The following is an 18,061-nucleotide window of genomic DNA, read 5'->3' on the forward strand; positions in this document are numbered from 1 at the left end:
AGTTTGTTTATAGTGTTTTAAGCATTGCCTAAAGTCAAAAACAAAAACTTTATCTATTAAGACTTCAACGATTTATAGCCTTAATAATAGTGCACTTTTAACATAAAATTGAATAAAACAACTTGGGACCATTAAAAAAAAATATAGGTACGAATTTACATATAAAATGTTTTTAAATTGGTTCAGTAGAGCCAAACATTAAAACCTTAAAAAAAAAATAACTTTACCTCTTTATCATACGTATCTATTTATTATACTTAACTGCCTCGTTGGTCTAGCTGTCGCAAGTGCGGCTGTTGAGCACGAGGTCTCGGGTCCGATTCCTGAGTCGGGCCGAAATCTCTTTGTGGGTTTTAGAAGACTTTCACAAAGCAGGCCGGAGCCTGGAAGTTGGTGATTGATACACACGTGCATCGGAGAGCACGTAAATATCGGCCCTGCGCCTGATCTCTCTCCGGTCGTGTCGGAGTGCCGTCCCATCGAGCTATGAGAGTGAAGGAATAGTAAGTGCACCCGTGTCTTCGTAAATGCTTGTGTACCATAATATGTCCTGCACAGTTGGCTGATATCTTCTTATATGAGAACAGCCGCCATAGCCGATAATTGGCTAGGAGGACATCATTTTATTATATGGACATACCTAATCATATTAGTCAGTTATTTAAATCACACGATCCATTAATTACAAATATATCTGGAGTCCTCATTTTTTATATTTTTTAAATATTAATAAAAAAGGGTTATTAGATAATGTCAAAATAAAAACCTTTTATGAAAAGTACCTACATCAATGCTTAGGGCACTACCTCAAAAACACATTTTCATGTTTTTTTTTTATTATTTTATTTGCAACCTCTGGAATGGCTAGTCCCATCCGACGATACACTAAAAACTCAATTAACTTACCCTGAATAAAAAAAATTGGATACTACAAAAAGTACACCCTTGTATTGTTGCAACACGGGCAGCGCCATCGGTTCTCATAAAAAAGGCGAGGTCGCGAGCGGTTTCTAATAAAAAATCGATATAAATAATCGAATGCATGCAAATTATTGACACACAGTATTTTTGTTTCTTTTGTAAATGTAGGTCAATGCACTGATCGACTCATTTTGGTAAGGTCAAACGTTTGTCCTAGGTCGGCTATTAGAGGATATACCTGAATAGGCCAATAGTTAATGGTGTCATTTAGCCTGTTCATTTATTTTGGTTTAATTCTATTCGTGTCACTTGGTCCTAATAACATTGAATAACATTTAAAGGCTTTTTTGGTGTCTCTCAAAGTTATGTCAGCAAAAGACTAATGCACTTTGGTATTTTATTCGAGCTTTTCCTTCAACTTTGAAATATATATAATAAGCGTAATAAATACATTAAATAGGTATTTGGACACCTAACCACGTTTGTAAACTTGGTTTTTGCAGGTGTTTAAAAAAATATGTTTTTGTTTAGATTGCCCAATGAATACGTCTCACTGTACGGGCGAATATAATGTGGTAGACAATACCTATTGCAACAACCATTCTATTTTAACTTTAAGAATACAAACGGCATGCTTCACTCAAACGACTGCCTGCTCTAAAAATTCAGGCGCTTAACTTCTATAACGATTGCTGGTATTTGTAAGGATTTCGTCGAAAACGAAAAATCGTTACAATTAATTAAAATAATGCAGTTAATTAAAATCGTCACAGTAAAAATATAATGAATAATTGTATAGATAAAATAAATTAATTTAATGATTTTAAAATGATCTCATTACACAATAACAATTAATTAAGCAAATTTTAAGATAACGTTTTATAAAAATGTAATTATTGTATGTAATTTTGTTCTAAATGTCTCCTATATAAATCCTCCTAAATGTATCTTTTATTGTAAAATTCATTAAATTCTTCAAGTGTATTTCTTTTCATTACTGCACTATGTTATTGTTATTTTAAACTATGTTGCTGTGCCCCAACAGGGTCCATAATTATTGTACTGTAGCTTTAAGCCTTGTTTACCACCTATAACACACATTATCGAATGCAAATAAATGAATATGAATATGAAAAACAGAAAAGATGTTAATGTGGGGTAGCGTCCCTTCTCCCCTTCATGTGCTGATTTCCCATATAAAAAAGTATTGAAAGTAGCTATCATTAGTCGTACATGGAACAGGCATGTTGTTTACAGTAAGTAGTAGTATTTGAATTATCATCTGTTTGCCTTTTGCCAACTATGTTGAGGTGGGGTTCAAATATAACCGGATACAGCTGGAGTTGTACAATAATTGGATGTGATGTTGTAGATGAAGGCGTGTGAAAAAAATGTTTTCTTAGTATATAGAACAGGCACCGGGAAAATATACAAATCTGCAACAGGTCTACTTTTCCCATAGTCCTAAATATTGCCTAACAAGTCTAGGGCAGATTATGCCCAGGTCGCTAATTTAATCAGGCTTATATACAACTACACACCTGTTTTCCAGTGTAATAAAAAACATATCTAATTAAAATGATAAAGAATTCATAATAATGCGCTCAACAAAAATTTTATTATCATAAACGCTAATTAAATCTTCACAATTGTTGAAGCAAAATATAGGTGAATAATATTTTGTTTAGTACTTCCCATTACCGAACTCACTGTCTGAAACTAATAACAATTTTTATGGTTCCATAACACTGAAGGAAAATCCATCATTGATATTTTATTTTAGATCAATAAAATATTAAAATAAAATAAATTTCATCTTGTTTCAAAAGAAACAAGTTACATGACGGCAGTTGGAGTACCTTCAGAAATAATATGACACACTTTTTTGCTTCTAATTTTTTACCTATTTAATTATTTCAAGTATACAGAGTACACAGTTCAAAGTTACTGTTATACTGATACATGACTACGAAAAGAATACAGGTTTTGGAGGGTCGCGTGGGAAGGATATGATTCAAATCATTACTCGTCTACAAAAATGGAGATACAGAACTCACGGTATGATGAGGCCAACTCTGTTTCAACCGGTATTTTTTCCTGCATAACCTCTAATTATTAAATTAAAAATTCATTGACTTCATCTTTTTGCCAAAGTATATAAATTGAGTAAGTCCCCGTAAATAAACACTTGTTTAGTGCCACACAAAGTAAACAGAAGTAAATTAAAATGTGGAATTTCAAAGTGTTATTGTTGACCAGTGCCATTTTCGCGATTTGCGAGTCTGCGGCCATAAGTAAGCCTAGTGTTACGATAAACGTATATTACGTGTAACTTTAAAATAATTCATCGGTTAGATTCTTAACTTTTTTTGAAGAATATTTTGATGTTTTGCAAGCGTCTGTATAGATTTTTTTAATAGAATAAAATTATTAATAATTAGAATCCAATAGAAGTTCACTGATGATTTAAAAATCGACCTTTCGTAAAGTATTTATTTTCTATTAAACTGTATATTTTATTTCCCACTTTTTTACAGTTGACAAAGTAAATAAAAAGTGTAGTATAAATGACAACGCTTGTCTGCAAGATCTATATACAGTAATTTTAGACGACATAGCGGATAATGGGGTTCCAGAAATGGATATTCCTAAATTAGATCCCTACGCTTTAAAGAATAAAGAAGTTGAAGTACTCGGAATGATTAAAGCGACAATGATTGAAGGCTATGCAAAAGGTTACAAGAACTGTAAAACAACTAGTTTCAGGTAAGAGTTAATCGACACATTGAAAATATCCTCCTTTCTGAAAATAATTTTTAGGCACTTCATATTTGATAAGAATTTTATTTAAACACTGGGTATTTGTAGCGAAAAGAAACTGGGCTATAAAATTGAACTAGATTTTTCTGCCCCGATATCGGCCACGGCGGCTGTTCTTATATAAGAAAATCAGCTAGCTTCGTAGGACATATTATAGTGTACAAGCATTTGCGAAGACACATATTCACTCACTATTCATAGTGTCGATGGGATGGTATTTCACGACCGGAGAGAGATCAGGCGCAGGACCGACATTAATATGCTCTCCGCTACACGGGTGTATCAATCATCCATTCAATGACAATAATTTTGGTATTTTTTTCAGCAACAACATTCAAACACAGCGTACTTACGTAGAATTGGTATGTGAACCCTTTGCTGTCGAAGGAAGCTACAAGATTGAATCAACTCCTACACTCTTGGCACTCATTGGCGGTATCAATATCCATGGTCAAGGAAAAGGTGGACTTGTTATTGGTAAGTAAAAGAAATATCTTTTTATTATAACAAACTTGACCTGGAAAAAATACTTTCACTATTACAATTTAAGCTATGTACATTTCATTTGTCTGCGTCAGGATCATAGGATCAGGAGGATAGGATGAACAATTTATTCTGGAGGGTAGCAATTAGGTAGCAACTCTGGGTGAAAAAAAAAACTCAATACTTTTGCGCCGTTTTTTCATACTGGGAAAAGTGACAGTCATCCTGATATCAGAATGGCTGTCACCTTTAGATGCTGAATATCTTCAAAATCACGAGGGTAGCAATTAGTAGCAACTAATGGTAGCTGGAAGCAATTAGGTAGCAACTCTCTATATGTATTTCGAGAGGATCGGTGAGTTGTGACAGCGTTCCTGAGGCAGACTTTCATTCCTACCCTTAACGTTTGCAATAAAGAATCTTTACAGGCTGATTTGTTTTTGTTTAATTGCAGGGAAAGTAAAACTGAATCTAGATTTTGCATTCGAAGTGAAGAAACTTGACGATGGTGAGCTCCATTTCCAAGTAGATCCTGAAGATTCTGTGTACACATTTGAAGTACTGGACAAAATTACCTTCTCTGGTGACAGTTTATTTATTGGGAAACAAGATATTAGTGAGTATACTTTATAAAAACTTTAGATTGTAAAAAGAAGTTTTTTTCGTTGATTATTAAACTACATAGATAGCGGACTTCGTAGACTAGAGTTCGGTACATGATATCAAGTTATTTAGAAAAAAGAGCTACGTGATGTAACACTTGTCTGTACATCTTCTGGCTATCGCTTTCATTCATCCTTCATTGAGATCGCCAGCGTGCCAAAAGTTGCTTAACCTTATGATCGATTGACCCCCGGGGCAGTTACTACAATTGTCTTAAACGTCTTTTTAACTTTTATGTTCATTTTGTTCCTCAGATTAACAACAAAAAAGAAAAGTTTATTAATTCATTGTATTTATTACAGGTACCGTCGCAGTAAACATCGGCAACGAAAACTGGGAATTTCTCGCCAAGTCCTTTGGAAAACCTGTCCTAGATAAGGCTCTGGAAGTTTTCTATGTGAACTGTAATAAGTTTTTAAGCAAAGTTCCTATTAAAGACTTGATCACTGACGATTTATCATCATACGCTAAGATCTAAGATAGATTGAAGACTCAATGCTGAATCCAAACGGTATTAAATTGTTATCCGTCCTAATATTAAGTAATGTAAAACGTAGTAAAATTACCTATCGAAAAAAAAAATAAAAACAAAATAAATTATTTGAAAATTTTAATAAAGTCTCTTATTTCCCGAATTAAATAGTTTACCTACTAATAAAAATTAGTATACCTGCTGGTATGTATTCAAAAGTATTTTGGTATTAATTATATAAGTGTATGCAAACCAGGTAACTTCTTCGACAGAAGCTAGTATACATATTTTAGTTTTGTGTAAAAAATTTAGGCCTACAGAAGTGAAAAATAGGCAATAATGGACATTAATACATTACAGAATTATTAATATTTGGTTATTGAATATTCAGTATTCTATTGAATATTAATCCGTAAGTTTTGACTAGAGAACATACTTTCTGTAATAAATAGAAGTAAATTAATCCTCATCACAGGTTTTCTTCCTAAAGTCCTAAACATTCAAACACAAGTCTTAAATGAGCTTATATCCGGGTAGCTAATTTGACTAGGCTTATATACAACTCTTTTTCAGTATAATAAGATAATATTTAATTAAAATGATAAAAAATTCATATGCGCTCAACAAAAACTTTATTATCATAAACGCTAATTAAATCTTGTTGAAGCTCAATACAGGCGAATAATATTTTGTTTAGTACTTCCCACTACTGAACCCACTGACTGAAACAAATATATATATTTTTAAGGTTCCACAAATCCATAAAAAGAACCATCTCGATCAGTGGGACACTCAAGAAAAATGGCATCCATGTGGAATCTTTAACGCACTTTATTTCCCTTTCAAGCATCAAAACATGATTGTTTAAAGTGGTTTTCTTTCAAAAAGCGGTTACTACAATAAGAAAAACCTATGTATAATCATCGGCACAAATCTTGAGCGATGGCCTTCAACTGCGCAGAAGTAATTTATTGGGTCCCTTTTGTGGTATCAAGTGAGGCGCGGGGGCAGGTTAAAGCGTGATTGGCCCGCAGCGCATCGCGTCATAGCCGTCACTCGGGATTGGTTCTTTGCTTAAATCACTTCTGCGCAGGTGAAGGTCAGCACTCAAGATTCGTGCCGATGATTCTATCTTGCCGAAAATAACAGCACTTCCATCTAACGTGATAATGCCGCTAGCCTGTTGGGCACGATACTCTTTCGGAGTGATGAGGATTAATTTTATGATGCCTTCTTTTTTCTGCTTCTAAGTGTATTTTTTATCTAAATTGCCAAGAAGAGCCACGCTTTACTCTTGGAACATAGGAATAGTTCATCTTGTATCGTTAAACTTTAAATAATATCTATTTAATTTACCTCATATGATAAAAAATGGGAGTACGGAATTCATGGTACAATGAACGCAACTCTGACTCGCCTGGTGTTTTTTCCTACTTAAATTCTAATTACTTATTTAATTAAAAATTCATATAATTCATCTTTTTTCTTTAAAGTATTTCCAAAAACGTATATAAATTGGGGAGGTTCCCGTAAACCAACATTCGTTTAGTGCCACCCAAAGTAAACAGTAGTTAAGTTAAAATGTGGAAATTCAAAGTTTTATTGTTGACCAGTGCCATCTTCGTGATTTGCGAATCTTCAGCCATACGTAAGTGTTATTATAAAATAATATAAATGTCGGGACAACTTTTCACACACGGTCGGTTAGCCCCCGTGTTATTAATTAACTTGTGTTAAGGGTGCTAACACAACTGATAAATTACATATAGATACATAATATAGGTATACACATTTTTATAAATACATATTGTAACACCCAGATCACAGCCAACAAGCATTCTCATCACACAAAATGTCGACCGAATCGGGAATCGAACCCAAAAACATAATAAAAACTTCATCAAATTGTTAGTTAAATATATGTTTAATTTTCCATTCTCTTACAGTTAAAAAGGTAAATAAGAAGTGCAGCATAAATGACAACGATTGTCTGAAAGATGTATATTCTGCAGTATTAGCAGATTTAGCGGACAATGGTGCCCCAGCAATGAATATTCCTATATTAGATCCTTACGCTATAAAGAATAAACAAATTGAAGTCCTTGGTATGATTAAAGCGACGATGGTCGAAGGCTATGGAAAAGGTTTTAAGACCTGTCAATTAACTGGGTTCAGGTAAGAAGTTATCAAACCATGGAAAATATTATAACATTAGTACCCATTTACAAATCTCGTTTATGGAAATAACTAAAGATTATGTCCGTCACTCTACGATTGAATTCACGATTTTCTTAAAAAAAAAAATACCAACTGTTGGGCCGTCTGTCGGCCGACTGTTTAGTCTCCAGTGTGCGGATAGGCTATCTTAAGATTTAAACTTTATTTTAACACCCAAAGGGGAGAAATGAAACTTGATTGTTCTATCACTCTTTTGTTGTTCTATAATCAACATCATCATCATATCAGCCAATTGCCATCCATTGCTCAAGGCCTATGTTTTTCCATTGACTGTTATCTTGGTAATTTTTCAGCAACAACTTACAAACACAGCGCGTTTACGTAGAAATGGTATGTGAACCATTTGCTGTCGAAGGAAATTACAAGATTGAAGCTACTCCTACACTCTCGGCACTTATTGGAGGTATCAAAGTTTATGGTCAAGGAAAAGGTGGTCTCGCCATTGGTAAGCAATAGAAATAGTAAATATTTTTTTTATATTAAAAGTTAAATGAGGTTTTTGGGTAAAATAACAAAGACGCTATCGTATCATGAAAAAAATAGCTAGCTGGAATTTTAAACTTACTTGAGAGAGAAAAAATACTTTCATACCTTTTGATTATCTGTTGCATTATAACAATCAAAGGTATTGATATTCAAAGCAAACCTATTACTAAGATTGACTGTCATAAAACATGTAAATGTGTGTGCAACCAATAAGTGGTATATTAATGTCCTATTTACATAGTTCTTATGCGTAGGCTAAAAATGTTTTTGTTTAATTACAGGGAAACTAAAACTGAAATTAGATTTAGCTTATGAAGTGAAGAAACTTGATGGTGACCTCCATTTCCTGGTAAATCCTGAAGACTCCACATATACATATGAAGTACTGGATAAAATAACATTCTCTGGTGACAGTTTATTCATTGGAAAACAGGATATTAGTGAGTATACTTTAAATAAACTTTTGAATGTAGTTTTCTTTGATTGTAAAAGAATTATAGTGGGTTATTAGTCGAAGGGAGTTATTAGCACATTATACCAATTTTATGCTATTTCGAGAAAAGGGTCGACTTAGAGATTAACTACGTTTGTCTTATCTTTTGCCAATCGCTGCTTTACCTTATGATCGATTGCCCCGTGCGGCTGTTACCTACTTAGCTACTCTAGTTTTATGTATATGTCCTTTTGGTTTTTATTCATTCGTATTCATTTTATGTGAAAAATTTTCTTTTATTTAAAATATTTAAATTATTTTATTCAGGTTCTGTAGCAGTGAACATCGGCAACGAAAACTGGGAATTCATCGCCAAGTCTTTCGGAAAACCTATCCTAGATAAGGTTCTGGAAGTTTTCTATGTGAACTGTAATAAGTTTTTCAGCAAAGTTCCTATTAAAGAATGGATCACTGACGACTTATCATCATACGTTAAGAGCTAAGATGTCCTGACGGCAATCTGTATCCAAAGGGTATAAAATCTAATAGTTTCAATCCAGCAATGTAAAACTCACTAAAATGTTTGAAGAAAAACGTAAAATAAATGATATCAAATTAAAGAAAGTCTCTCTTTACTTAAAGCAAATAGATTACCCACTAATAGTAAGACCTACTGGTATTTATTCATAAGCTTTTTGGTGTAACACTGCATTGATATTATTTATTATAAGGGCGTGCAAGACAAGTGATTCCGTGGGCAGAAGCAAGAATACATATTATTATAGATTTGTGCACCTATTAATAAAATATCTAGAGCTAGCCCATGACCATTTTGTGAGATAACAAACAGATAATTAATCAATTCAGTAGATAATACTGTACGTCATCGAACATATTTTTTTTGATTTTATTTCCACGGTCTACGCGTGCGTTTTTTATGTTTCGTAAGTTAATGTGACCTTTGAAATATCCTTAGATAGTACAAGTTTAAATGTTATTTTTCTCTTGGTCTTTTGTCTTACATGTCTTTTACATTATTGTATGTGCGCATAGTGAATGAATTAGATGTGAAACAGCGAAGGTCATATAGGTCACATTGTTTTTTGTAAAATATCGGCGACTCTATGCACAACCCACTATAAGCCGACCTCAACGTAGTTGAAAGGCTAGCTAGATCAAGAGTTTGAAAACATAAGTTCTAAGGTTCTAAACCAAGTGTAAATAAAACAGAATAATCAATAAGTCACTATTTAATTACGTTTCAGAGGACCGTACAAAATAAGCCAAAAGGGTTCATGGAATGGTTTACAAAATAGTGATTCAGGGTTTCAGATAAGGCGACAAGTCCTCAATGATGTAGTGTCTTGCTGGCACGCTGTCAAAGAAATAGCCAACAAACTTGAAGTAGGACTCCACGGATTTGTCCATAAATGGCTGAGCACATGTCGACATTACGATTCGCCAGTTTTCGTTCATCATCTCGAGCATGAGTTCACCTGAAAGTGAAATGCATTGTCATTAATTTTAGTTACAGAATTTCCAATGTTAGCCTACTACCCAATTCCGTTAGATTCCTGGGTTTGCCTGAAATCGGTTGGTCGGTTTTAAAAACTTTCGCAAAGCAGCTCCGACTCCGGAAGTTGGTGGACCAACACCACAGTTAATGTAAAAAATGGATCCCTATTTCTAAACTTTAAAGATATTGTATTAATACTTACTGATATCCTCGTCCCCCACAACAATATTATCAGCGGCATACACCACTTTCTCTCGATTTTCATAGTCGTACTTGATGAGGTCGTAAATACATTTTATGTAGATCTCCCCGTCATCGTGCTGTATTACGTTAAAGGGGAAATCGAATATCAGATGCATGTTTTCTGGAATAAAAAAATAATAACTTTTTAATCGTATATTTAAATTAATTAACTTTTTTTTTAGTCAGCGATCCTATTTCTCTAACGAAATAATTGTAAGTTTGAATGGTACATTCAGGAGCAAAAAGTAACAAAATATCTGAATACAAAAAATCTCCATTATTTACAGAACCCTCTATTTAAATGAAATCATTTACCAGTTTCAGATTTTCCATATCCATTGCCGTGCATATATTCTTCTCCAAGGAAGTTCTTGAACAACGGACTGAAAGCTTCCATTATGTAATGCCCCTCTACTGAAATATCACATGTGTTTTCCTGGTGTCCTATTCCTTCAGTTATATTAATACTGAAAAAAATATCGATTAAATAACATTATAGTATGATTTTATCCTTCTAAAATAACAACTTCTTGGTAGGTATGCATAAAAGATAAACTATGTAGAATGAGGTCAAATATCATTCTCATTCACCAGTCATCCAAAATGTAACTTCTTATTCGGATATACGTCAAATCAAAAGTCAATCTGTATCCAGTAAATAACATTCAAATTAAATTAATGTTTCTTTCAAAACTATCACTTGCTGATGATAAAGGCAAAATATCTTACAAAAAATCTAACGATCAATTTTTATCCATAACTCTAACTCTAAAGCAAAGTTTCGCAACATGAGCGCTACAAACCAACTGACAAACTCACACAAGCTATTATTCCACGGTCACTACTCAAGGGAACTATTAGGCACACTCCATTTAGCCGATCTTAACATTACCGTGTCTAACGCAATTTCCATAATAACTATGTCCATAAGCAGAAAAAAACTGTCATAATTTTATGCTGGAGTTATTTTTTTTGTTTTTTGTTTACACTCGTATGCATATTTTAAAGTATCAAAGAATTATTGAACATTTAAAGTGCATTGTCATTTTCTTTTTCCAAAAACAGTTTTTGACCTAATGCAAAAATTACACTAAAAGTTATACCTATTGCCAATAAAAATGCGAGTTTGAATAGAAATTGACGTCATTCAAAGGCATTTTTTTTGCTCACTTTTTTTTTCAAAAAAAGTTTGATCCTTTGCAGCACTTTTTGAACTTTTGACCATTTTTATGACGTCATAAAAAAAACCTTCTTTATTCGGTGCAATTCTGCATAAGCGCAATCATAAGTTAGCTTAATACTCACCTGAATTTTTCAACAATGCATTCCTTGATTCCTTTCGCCATGCCTTCTACTATTGTTAAGTTCGCCACTTCATGGATATTAAAAGTAACATTTTCTATAATCATAGGTTCCATCGGTGGTATATCTTGTTCGGGCAGTCCATTCTCGATTATTTCCTTGATCACCATTTCATATAAGTCTCTTAGACAATCGGAATCGTCCAGGTGGCATTTTGGGAGGTCTTCAACTGGAAAGATTAAAAAAAATGAAAAATTGCATTTTGCATGAGCAACAGACTTAGGTCCAAAACCAGTGTTTATTGAGAATCGAACAATCATTTAATACTAGTGAAGTATCACTTCACATAATTTAAACATTCTATCTATAGCAAGTTCTTATCATAATTAGCGATTATTTGAATTAATTTAAAGATACAATCTTCATATTCTTTGTTCTTGATACCTCGCGTTGAGAATATTACCCATCGGAAAAAAATATTGATAAAAGAAAATTCGGAAGAAGCGAAAGATAGCTCATAGGGTTATCGGTCGTCGGAAACCATAATAAATAAGGGGAGGAAACAATACAATCGTTATTTATTTGAAGGTTGGAAATAACCTCAATTTTTACATGGCATGACGACGCCATGTTGGTTTAACATTAATCATCTGCCTAGCCGTTTCCCAAGTATTTTGGGGTCGGCTTCCAGTCTAACCGGATGCAGCTGAGTACAAGTGTTTTACACGCAGCGACTAACTATGTGACCTCCTTAACCCAGTTACCCGGGAAACCCAATATGCCAATGTAAGCCTGGTTGTCAGACTACCTGGCTTCTGACTACACGTAACGACGGCCAAAGATGTTCAAAAGACAACCGGGACCTACAGTTTATCGTGCTTTCCGAAATACGGTTTGTTTAACTTTAATATTTTGTCCTGTATAATATAACTAAAGATTTTCGATCGGGATTTTAAAGTACAAAATGCACTGTCAAAAACACAGTCAGAGTATAAAACTGAATGTTGGAAACTAACCAACAATGGATTCACATAAAGCGAAAAATGTGAACGTAAACCACACTGCGGAATTTGTAACCAACATTTTAATGTAATTTTGCATTCTATCTTTGGTTTATATAAAAACACTGAACGGAGATTGTATCAAACATGTTTATGATAGGCATTTGTGAACTACTAATTTATGTTGTACATAGATCTATAAAAGAGATTCTTTGTCGATACATTGTTGATAGAATCACCAGTAAATGGTACAGTGCGCTCTAATTTTAGATATAAATTAAATAAACAACAGTAAAATTGCATTTGCAACTAACAGTTATATCCTGAAGTTTCATGTAAAAGTTATATTCTGTTCATTATTATTTTCATACTAACTGTTGCCTGCGACTTCGTCTGCGTGAGCAATATAGAATTTCCAATTGCGTTTATTTAATAATTCATTGCTCAACCCCCGTAGGTGATAGCGTGATAATATATAGCCTATGTGTTGAACCGGCCCCCAGGTAATAGTCATGAAAAATTTGATTTAAATCCATGCAGTACTTTTTGAGTTTATCCGGGACAAACATACAGATAAACAGATAAACAGACATATAGACAAAAATTCCAAAAACTACATATTTGGGTTCAGAATCGATTATGGATCACCCCGCAAGTATTCTTAAAAAAAATATTCAATGTACAGTTTTGACTTTCCTATCATTTTATTATACATACTAGTGGAAAACCCGGCTTCGCTCGGGTGAAATTTGACTCATAATACACGTCTAGTTGCAAAATGTAGGTAGAAATTTCTGTAGTCATTGGGTCTCAAGGAATATTAAAGGAATAAGCAAGGCATAGATTCGTATAGCTTCGTTCGTTATGTTTAATAAATATAATAAATAAAAACTGCAAAAGTTTTTACACAAATTATTTTTATTTCAAATTAACATTCAAAATAAACTAACACAAATTAACAAAACATATAATTTTTAAGGTTTACTCTGTGTAAACCTCTTTGTTTTAAGCACTCAGTCTTTTTCTTTACTTTGACAGGTAGATAAGTACTTACTAATTTTAAAAATAAAATATGAAATTGTGGTTCTTTATCCAAATTGGCTAAATCAAGAATAATATTAGGAAGTATGTAAATTGTAATTTTACAATGAGTACTTATCCGAGAATTTGGCAAAGGTACTTATAAAAAAATATTCTCTATTATACATCAGAGGTTGATTATCACAAAATTTCTCTATATATAACATTTTTCGATAAATATTTATCACCTTTCAAGCCTTGTTCAGTGGTATTGATAATTTGAATTTTTACATCATCGAATCTTTGAACTCGAAATAATTGCCGAGGAAGTTTAAAATCAATTGCTTCATTCAAACATCTTTCCCATTCTTGATCGTCAAAAAGGAGCTTGAGCAGCTTCTCGAAATGAGTTGTAAATCATATTTTCATAAGTTCTAACATTCAACTCTTCGTTATCGACCTTAAAGGAGAAAATATATTAGATAAATATTCAAATAATAATAACTATTGTGAATGTATGTAGGTATATCCTCACATCTCTATCTGGTAATAAGTATTATTTTTCATTTTATAGCCACAGCACTCGCAATAATTGAAATTATCTGCAAAAATATATTATACAATTAATAATGTCTATTGTATAATAAGAGCCAGCCAAGTTCAAGTGGAACTTGCGCATGAAGGGGTTCATTTCATTATCGAGAAAAACGGTGAAAAAATCGTTTCTGTTTCTGTATGTGTTCATGACACCTCAACACAGGCTATGCGTGTGTAAATATTGAGCCGCTTACCGAGTATAATGTTGTCGCATTCCACACATCGACTGCACATTTGCTTTTGTTTGCCATCTCTTGCAAATATTTTGCCATTACAAAAATTGCATGTCACTGGAAGTAAATAAGTACTTATTTTATTTTTAAATGCAGAAGGCTCACAATCCACACTTTAAGAAGAAAACAAAACAAAATTTACTTAAAAACACAACCTGCCTACATACCTACTATAAAATACTACACACCATCTTTACGAAGAGCCCTTCGCTCCATCCACTTTCCACAATTGTGACAATGTTTACCAAATGCACGGAGATTCGGCTGTTAACAAAATGATATAGGTATCATCAAACAAAAGACTAAACGAAGACAGAGACACGACCAACGAAACATTTTATGAAATACTTACGATTTTCGGCATGATGTGTGTAATCCAAACAAAGTAAATGACAATGACATTTGAACAACTAAATGACATTTGAACTAAAACTTCGACTTTGAGGTTATGGTTATTATTCTTCTTTCTATGGTTTTTATCGCAATCGGCCAATCTTATGCTACGTTCACACGCGCGCCGCGCAACCCGGCGGGCTGCCTGGCGGGCTGCGCGGCGTGCAGCCCGTCGCGGGCAGGCGGACATTCAAGCTGTTCACACGCGCGCCGTCGTGTCAGTCAGTGCAAGAATGGCGAGCAGCGAGGATCTCGGTGTTGTTGCTGTCATAGCCTTTGGCTTAACTTATTTTTATTGGAAAAATAATCAAAATGATGAACGACGTTAACCATTCCGCCATGTTGTTATCTTCGATCGTAGCGACTTTCTTAGAACGTTTAATCGTCACGAAAGCGCAGGAGAGACTGACTGCCCGCGCGCGTGTAAACAGTCGCCGGGCGCCCGCACATTCATCCTTTGAACTTTGCCAAAAAACCGACACTCGACCGATTCGCGGCGTTCACGGGCACGGGCGCGTTCACGGGCTCGGGCGTACCGTTTACACGCTCGTGAACGTGACTGTGCCCGTTGAATGTCGATTTGAACGCGCGCGTGTGAACGTACCATTAGGTTTAAAGAAAAAACACATAACAAAAAGTATATCATACAAAAGTGTCAAAAAATGGTCAAAAACAATATTTTCGCGAAACGTCAACGACTGACGAAAAGTATAAACGTTGGCGATGCGTATCTAAGCAACGTTTATTAACTACCCAAGATGGCGACTGTGGTTTGCTTGTCAGTGCAATTGAAATTTAACGAAATTCTCCATAATCCGAATTTTGCGGATATATGTTGTCGACTCAAAATTAATATTTTTTTATGTTTTGTTATTCATATAAGGTTTCGATCGAGTCTACCGTACCCTTTGACGAAATTATTAATATAGATATGTATAGATTAGGTAGATCTCGCCATTCCACCATATAAGTACTAAACGTAATTGTTCTAATACACAAGTTTGTACCAACTACTTTTTATTTACTGTAAAACATGAATAATAATTGATAAAAAACAATGTAAACAATTGTATAACTTCCAATCAAACTTGTTCGTGTTGTGTACAAATTAAATTATTCTAGAATAATATCTAGACACACGGCAGTGTGTCCGCCAAGTTCGAGCAAAAAAAGCGACACACCGGCCGTGGGTTATATTACACGAACCATTTCGGCCCAAATTCGACCCCCCTGTAACTCAAAATCTATTTTATTTATGCATATCAAATTTTTAGTATCTGTTGAGACACCCCCTCACTTATCTAAAATACAAAATTTCATTAATATACCTATTGTAGGTCTTGAGATATTGACGTCAGAAAATAGCTATTTTTACTATACACTCACTGACTGACTGATTCACTGACTCACTCATCAAAAACCTAGACCACTTCCAATGGTCGTATTGACTTGAAATTTGGCATGGAGGTAGGTCTTTATGTCAAGGTAAAGGAAAAAATCTGAAAATGGCCAAGTGTGAGTCGGTTTCAAAATAATGAAGGTGTTTTATACCCGGTGTAAATTTATACCCCTAAGGAACTAAAACTACTAAATTTATCTATATTTATATAATATATCTTCGAATGGTACAAAGGTTTGTATTTAGTCAAAGTAAAGTAAAAATCTGAAAACGGCCAAGTGTGAATCACTTTCGAAAATAACGAATGTGTAACTTTGATCCACGAACATAATATATGATAACATGTCATGTCAGTCAGTTGATAAATCTAGTCCATTTATTTAATCTAGTTCATTTCTTTGTAAGAAACATAGTGCATATAAAAAAATCTAAAAGATAGTATAAATGAGACATTTCTTTAACTAACTTCATCATAAGAAAAAATAAAAATAAACAACCTTACAAAAATAAATGAAATCCCACCCAAAACAAAAATGTGAAAGACTGCCAAGTTCGATAATATGGGAATGCTTCGCCTATAAAAGAAGTGAGATCTGAATAAGTACCAAGTTCCATACACATAGGTACCTCAGTTAAAAATAGTTGCTTTTTAATGATGTTACTTGGCAAGTTTTAATAGAAAATTAAATACTTGATTCATTGCGTTTAGTAGGTTTATAACGGTGTATGAAAACTTGCCAAGTAACATCATTAAAAAGTAACTATTTTTAACTGAGGTATGTGTATGGAACTTGGTACTTATTCAGATCTCACTTCTTTTATAGGCGAAGCATTCCCATATTATCGAACTTGACAGTCTTTCACATTTTTGTTTTGGGTGGGTTTTTATTACGTGTTTATTCATTTCTTTTATGTGATAAAAGCTGACTCACACTGAAATGTTTATGATGTTTTTAAATAACAAATCAAATTAATTTACTTTAAGTAGTTTTTTTTTAAATATACTAACAATATATTGTTGTATGATGTAAGTATACCTATTGGTATCTTTCAAGGTAGGTACCTATATTTTTATGATAGCAAGCAACGCGATATTGCTATAATATTTTCAAGTAGGCGTTACTGAACTCGCACATCTCAATTATCTTGTAGAATTCAATAGAAAAAATAAGTAAAAGACCACCTGTAGCTCTGTAAATAACTCTAATTATTAACGAATAAACTTATCTCACAAAGCCAATCTTTATGGAAAGGAGAATCACCACTTTAAAGTGTTAAAAAAGATTTAACTAAACCTCGCATTTAAGAAAAGCCATTTTGGAGCCTTAAACGAATGGAACAATGTAATTTGGGGAGATATTTATTTATTTTTAAACAAAGTTTATTTTGCATTTCTTTGTGAGGTTTTTTCTCAAAAAGGCACAAAGTATTTTTTAGCATATTAAATAGTGACTGCGTTTTTCTGAGTTTTTTTGAATTCTACTATGTACAGTCTACTATGTAGCTAAATAGAAAAAAAATACATGTACTAGATTATTCTAAATTAAACTAATTTTACTTGTTGCCTTTACAAATATTGCTAGCTAGCCATTTTCCCGCAGATTCACCCGTGTCCGAGGGAATTACTAACCGTGCCGGGTTAAAATATAGCCCATGTTATTTGAGAAGAGTGTAGCGTTCCTTAGTAAAATAATTATTCAATTCACTTCTATGGTTTCAGAGCCGTTAGAGTACAAACAAACAAAACCGCGTTTCCGCTTTATTATATGTACTTACCTATTACTACCTTATCGATGGCTCAAATAAAAAAGTTTTACAAACACTCCGTACCTATGCAGCTA

At 33.6% G+C, this 18,061-nt stretch overlaps 4 protein-coding genes across 6 annotated transcripts; 2 read left to right on the forward strand and 2 right to left on the reverse strand.

Annotated features, from left to right (window-relative positions):
- Nucleotides 1–2,212: 2,212 nt before the first annotated feature.
- LOC124633930 lies at nt 2,213–5,505 on the forward strand. The gene is made up of 5 exons (XM_047169309.1): nt 2,213–3,215; nt 3,459–3,687; nt 4,067–4,218; nt 4,679–4,840; nt 5,190–5,505. Exons 1-5 carry the CDS (start codon nt 3,149–3,151, stop codon nt 5,363–5,365), a joined length of 786 nt encoding a protein of 261 aa, XP_047025265.1. The 5' UTR covers nt 2,213–3,148; the 3' UTR covers nt 5,366–5,505.
- Nucleotides 5,506–6,898: 1,393 nt separating this feature from the next.
- LOC124633910 lies at nt 6,899–9,136 on the forward strand. Its single transcript, XM_047169281.1, has 5 exons — nt 6,899–7,007; nt 7,306–7,534; nt 7,891–8,042; nt 8,365–8,523; nt 8,844–9,136. The coding sequence occupies exons 1-5, from the start codon at nt 6,941–6,943 to the stop codon at nt 9,017–9,019; spliced, it is 783 nt and encodes a 260-aa protein (XP_047025237.1). The 5' UTR covers nt 6,899–6,940; the 3' UTR covers nt 9,020–9,136.
- Nucleotides 9,137–9,750: 614 nt separating this feature from the next.
- LOC124633819 lies at nt 9,751–12,749 on the reverse strand. The gene is made up of 5 exons (XM_047169175.1): nt 12,594–12,749; nt 11,581–11,806; nt 10,591–10,742; nt 10,235–10,396; nt 9,751–10,012 (listed from the first exon to the last, which is right to left on the reverse strand). The coding sequence occupies exons 1-5, from the start codon at nt 12,676–12,678 to the stop codon at nt 9,837–9,839; spliced, it is 801 nt and encodes a 266-aa protein (XP_047025131.1). The 5' UTR covers nt 12,679–12,749; the 3' UTR covers nt 9,751–9,836.
- A 1,276-nt stretch (nt 12,750–14,025) lies between these two features.
- Nucleotides 14,026–15,040, reverse strand: LOC124634179. 3 transcript variants are annotated; one of them, XM_047169622.1, is made up of 5 exons: nt 14,781–15,040; nt 14,617–14,692; nt 14,390–14,485; nt 14,134–14,200; nt 14,026–14,058 (listed from the first exon to the last, which is right to left on the reverse strand). In XM_047169622.1, exons 1-5 carry the CDS (start codon nt 15,009–15,011, stop codon nt 14,040–14,042), a joined length of 489 nt encoding a protein of 162 aa, XP_047025578.1. In that variant the 5' UTR covers nt 15,012–15,040; the 3' UTR covers nt 14,026–14,039. The 3 variants fall into 3 exon arrangements, 2 of the variants coding, with proteins under 2 accessions (XP_047025578.1, XP_047025579.1); XM_047169623.1 differs by lacking the exon at nt 14,134–14,200; XR_006984829.1 differs by lacking the exon at nt 14,617–14,692 and having other exon boundaries at nt 14,026–14,200.
- Between the last annotated feature and the right edge of the window lie 3,021 nt (nt 15,041–18,061).

Source organism: Helicoverpa zea, chromosome 10 (genome assembly GCF_022581195.2).
Source record: "Helicoverpa zea isolate HzStark_Cry1AcR chromosome 10, ilHelZeax1.1, whole genome shotgun sequence".
NCBI lineage: Eukaryota > Metazoa > Arthropoda > Insecta > Lepidoptera > Noctuidae > Helicoverpa > Helicoverpa zea.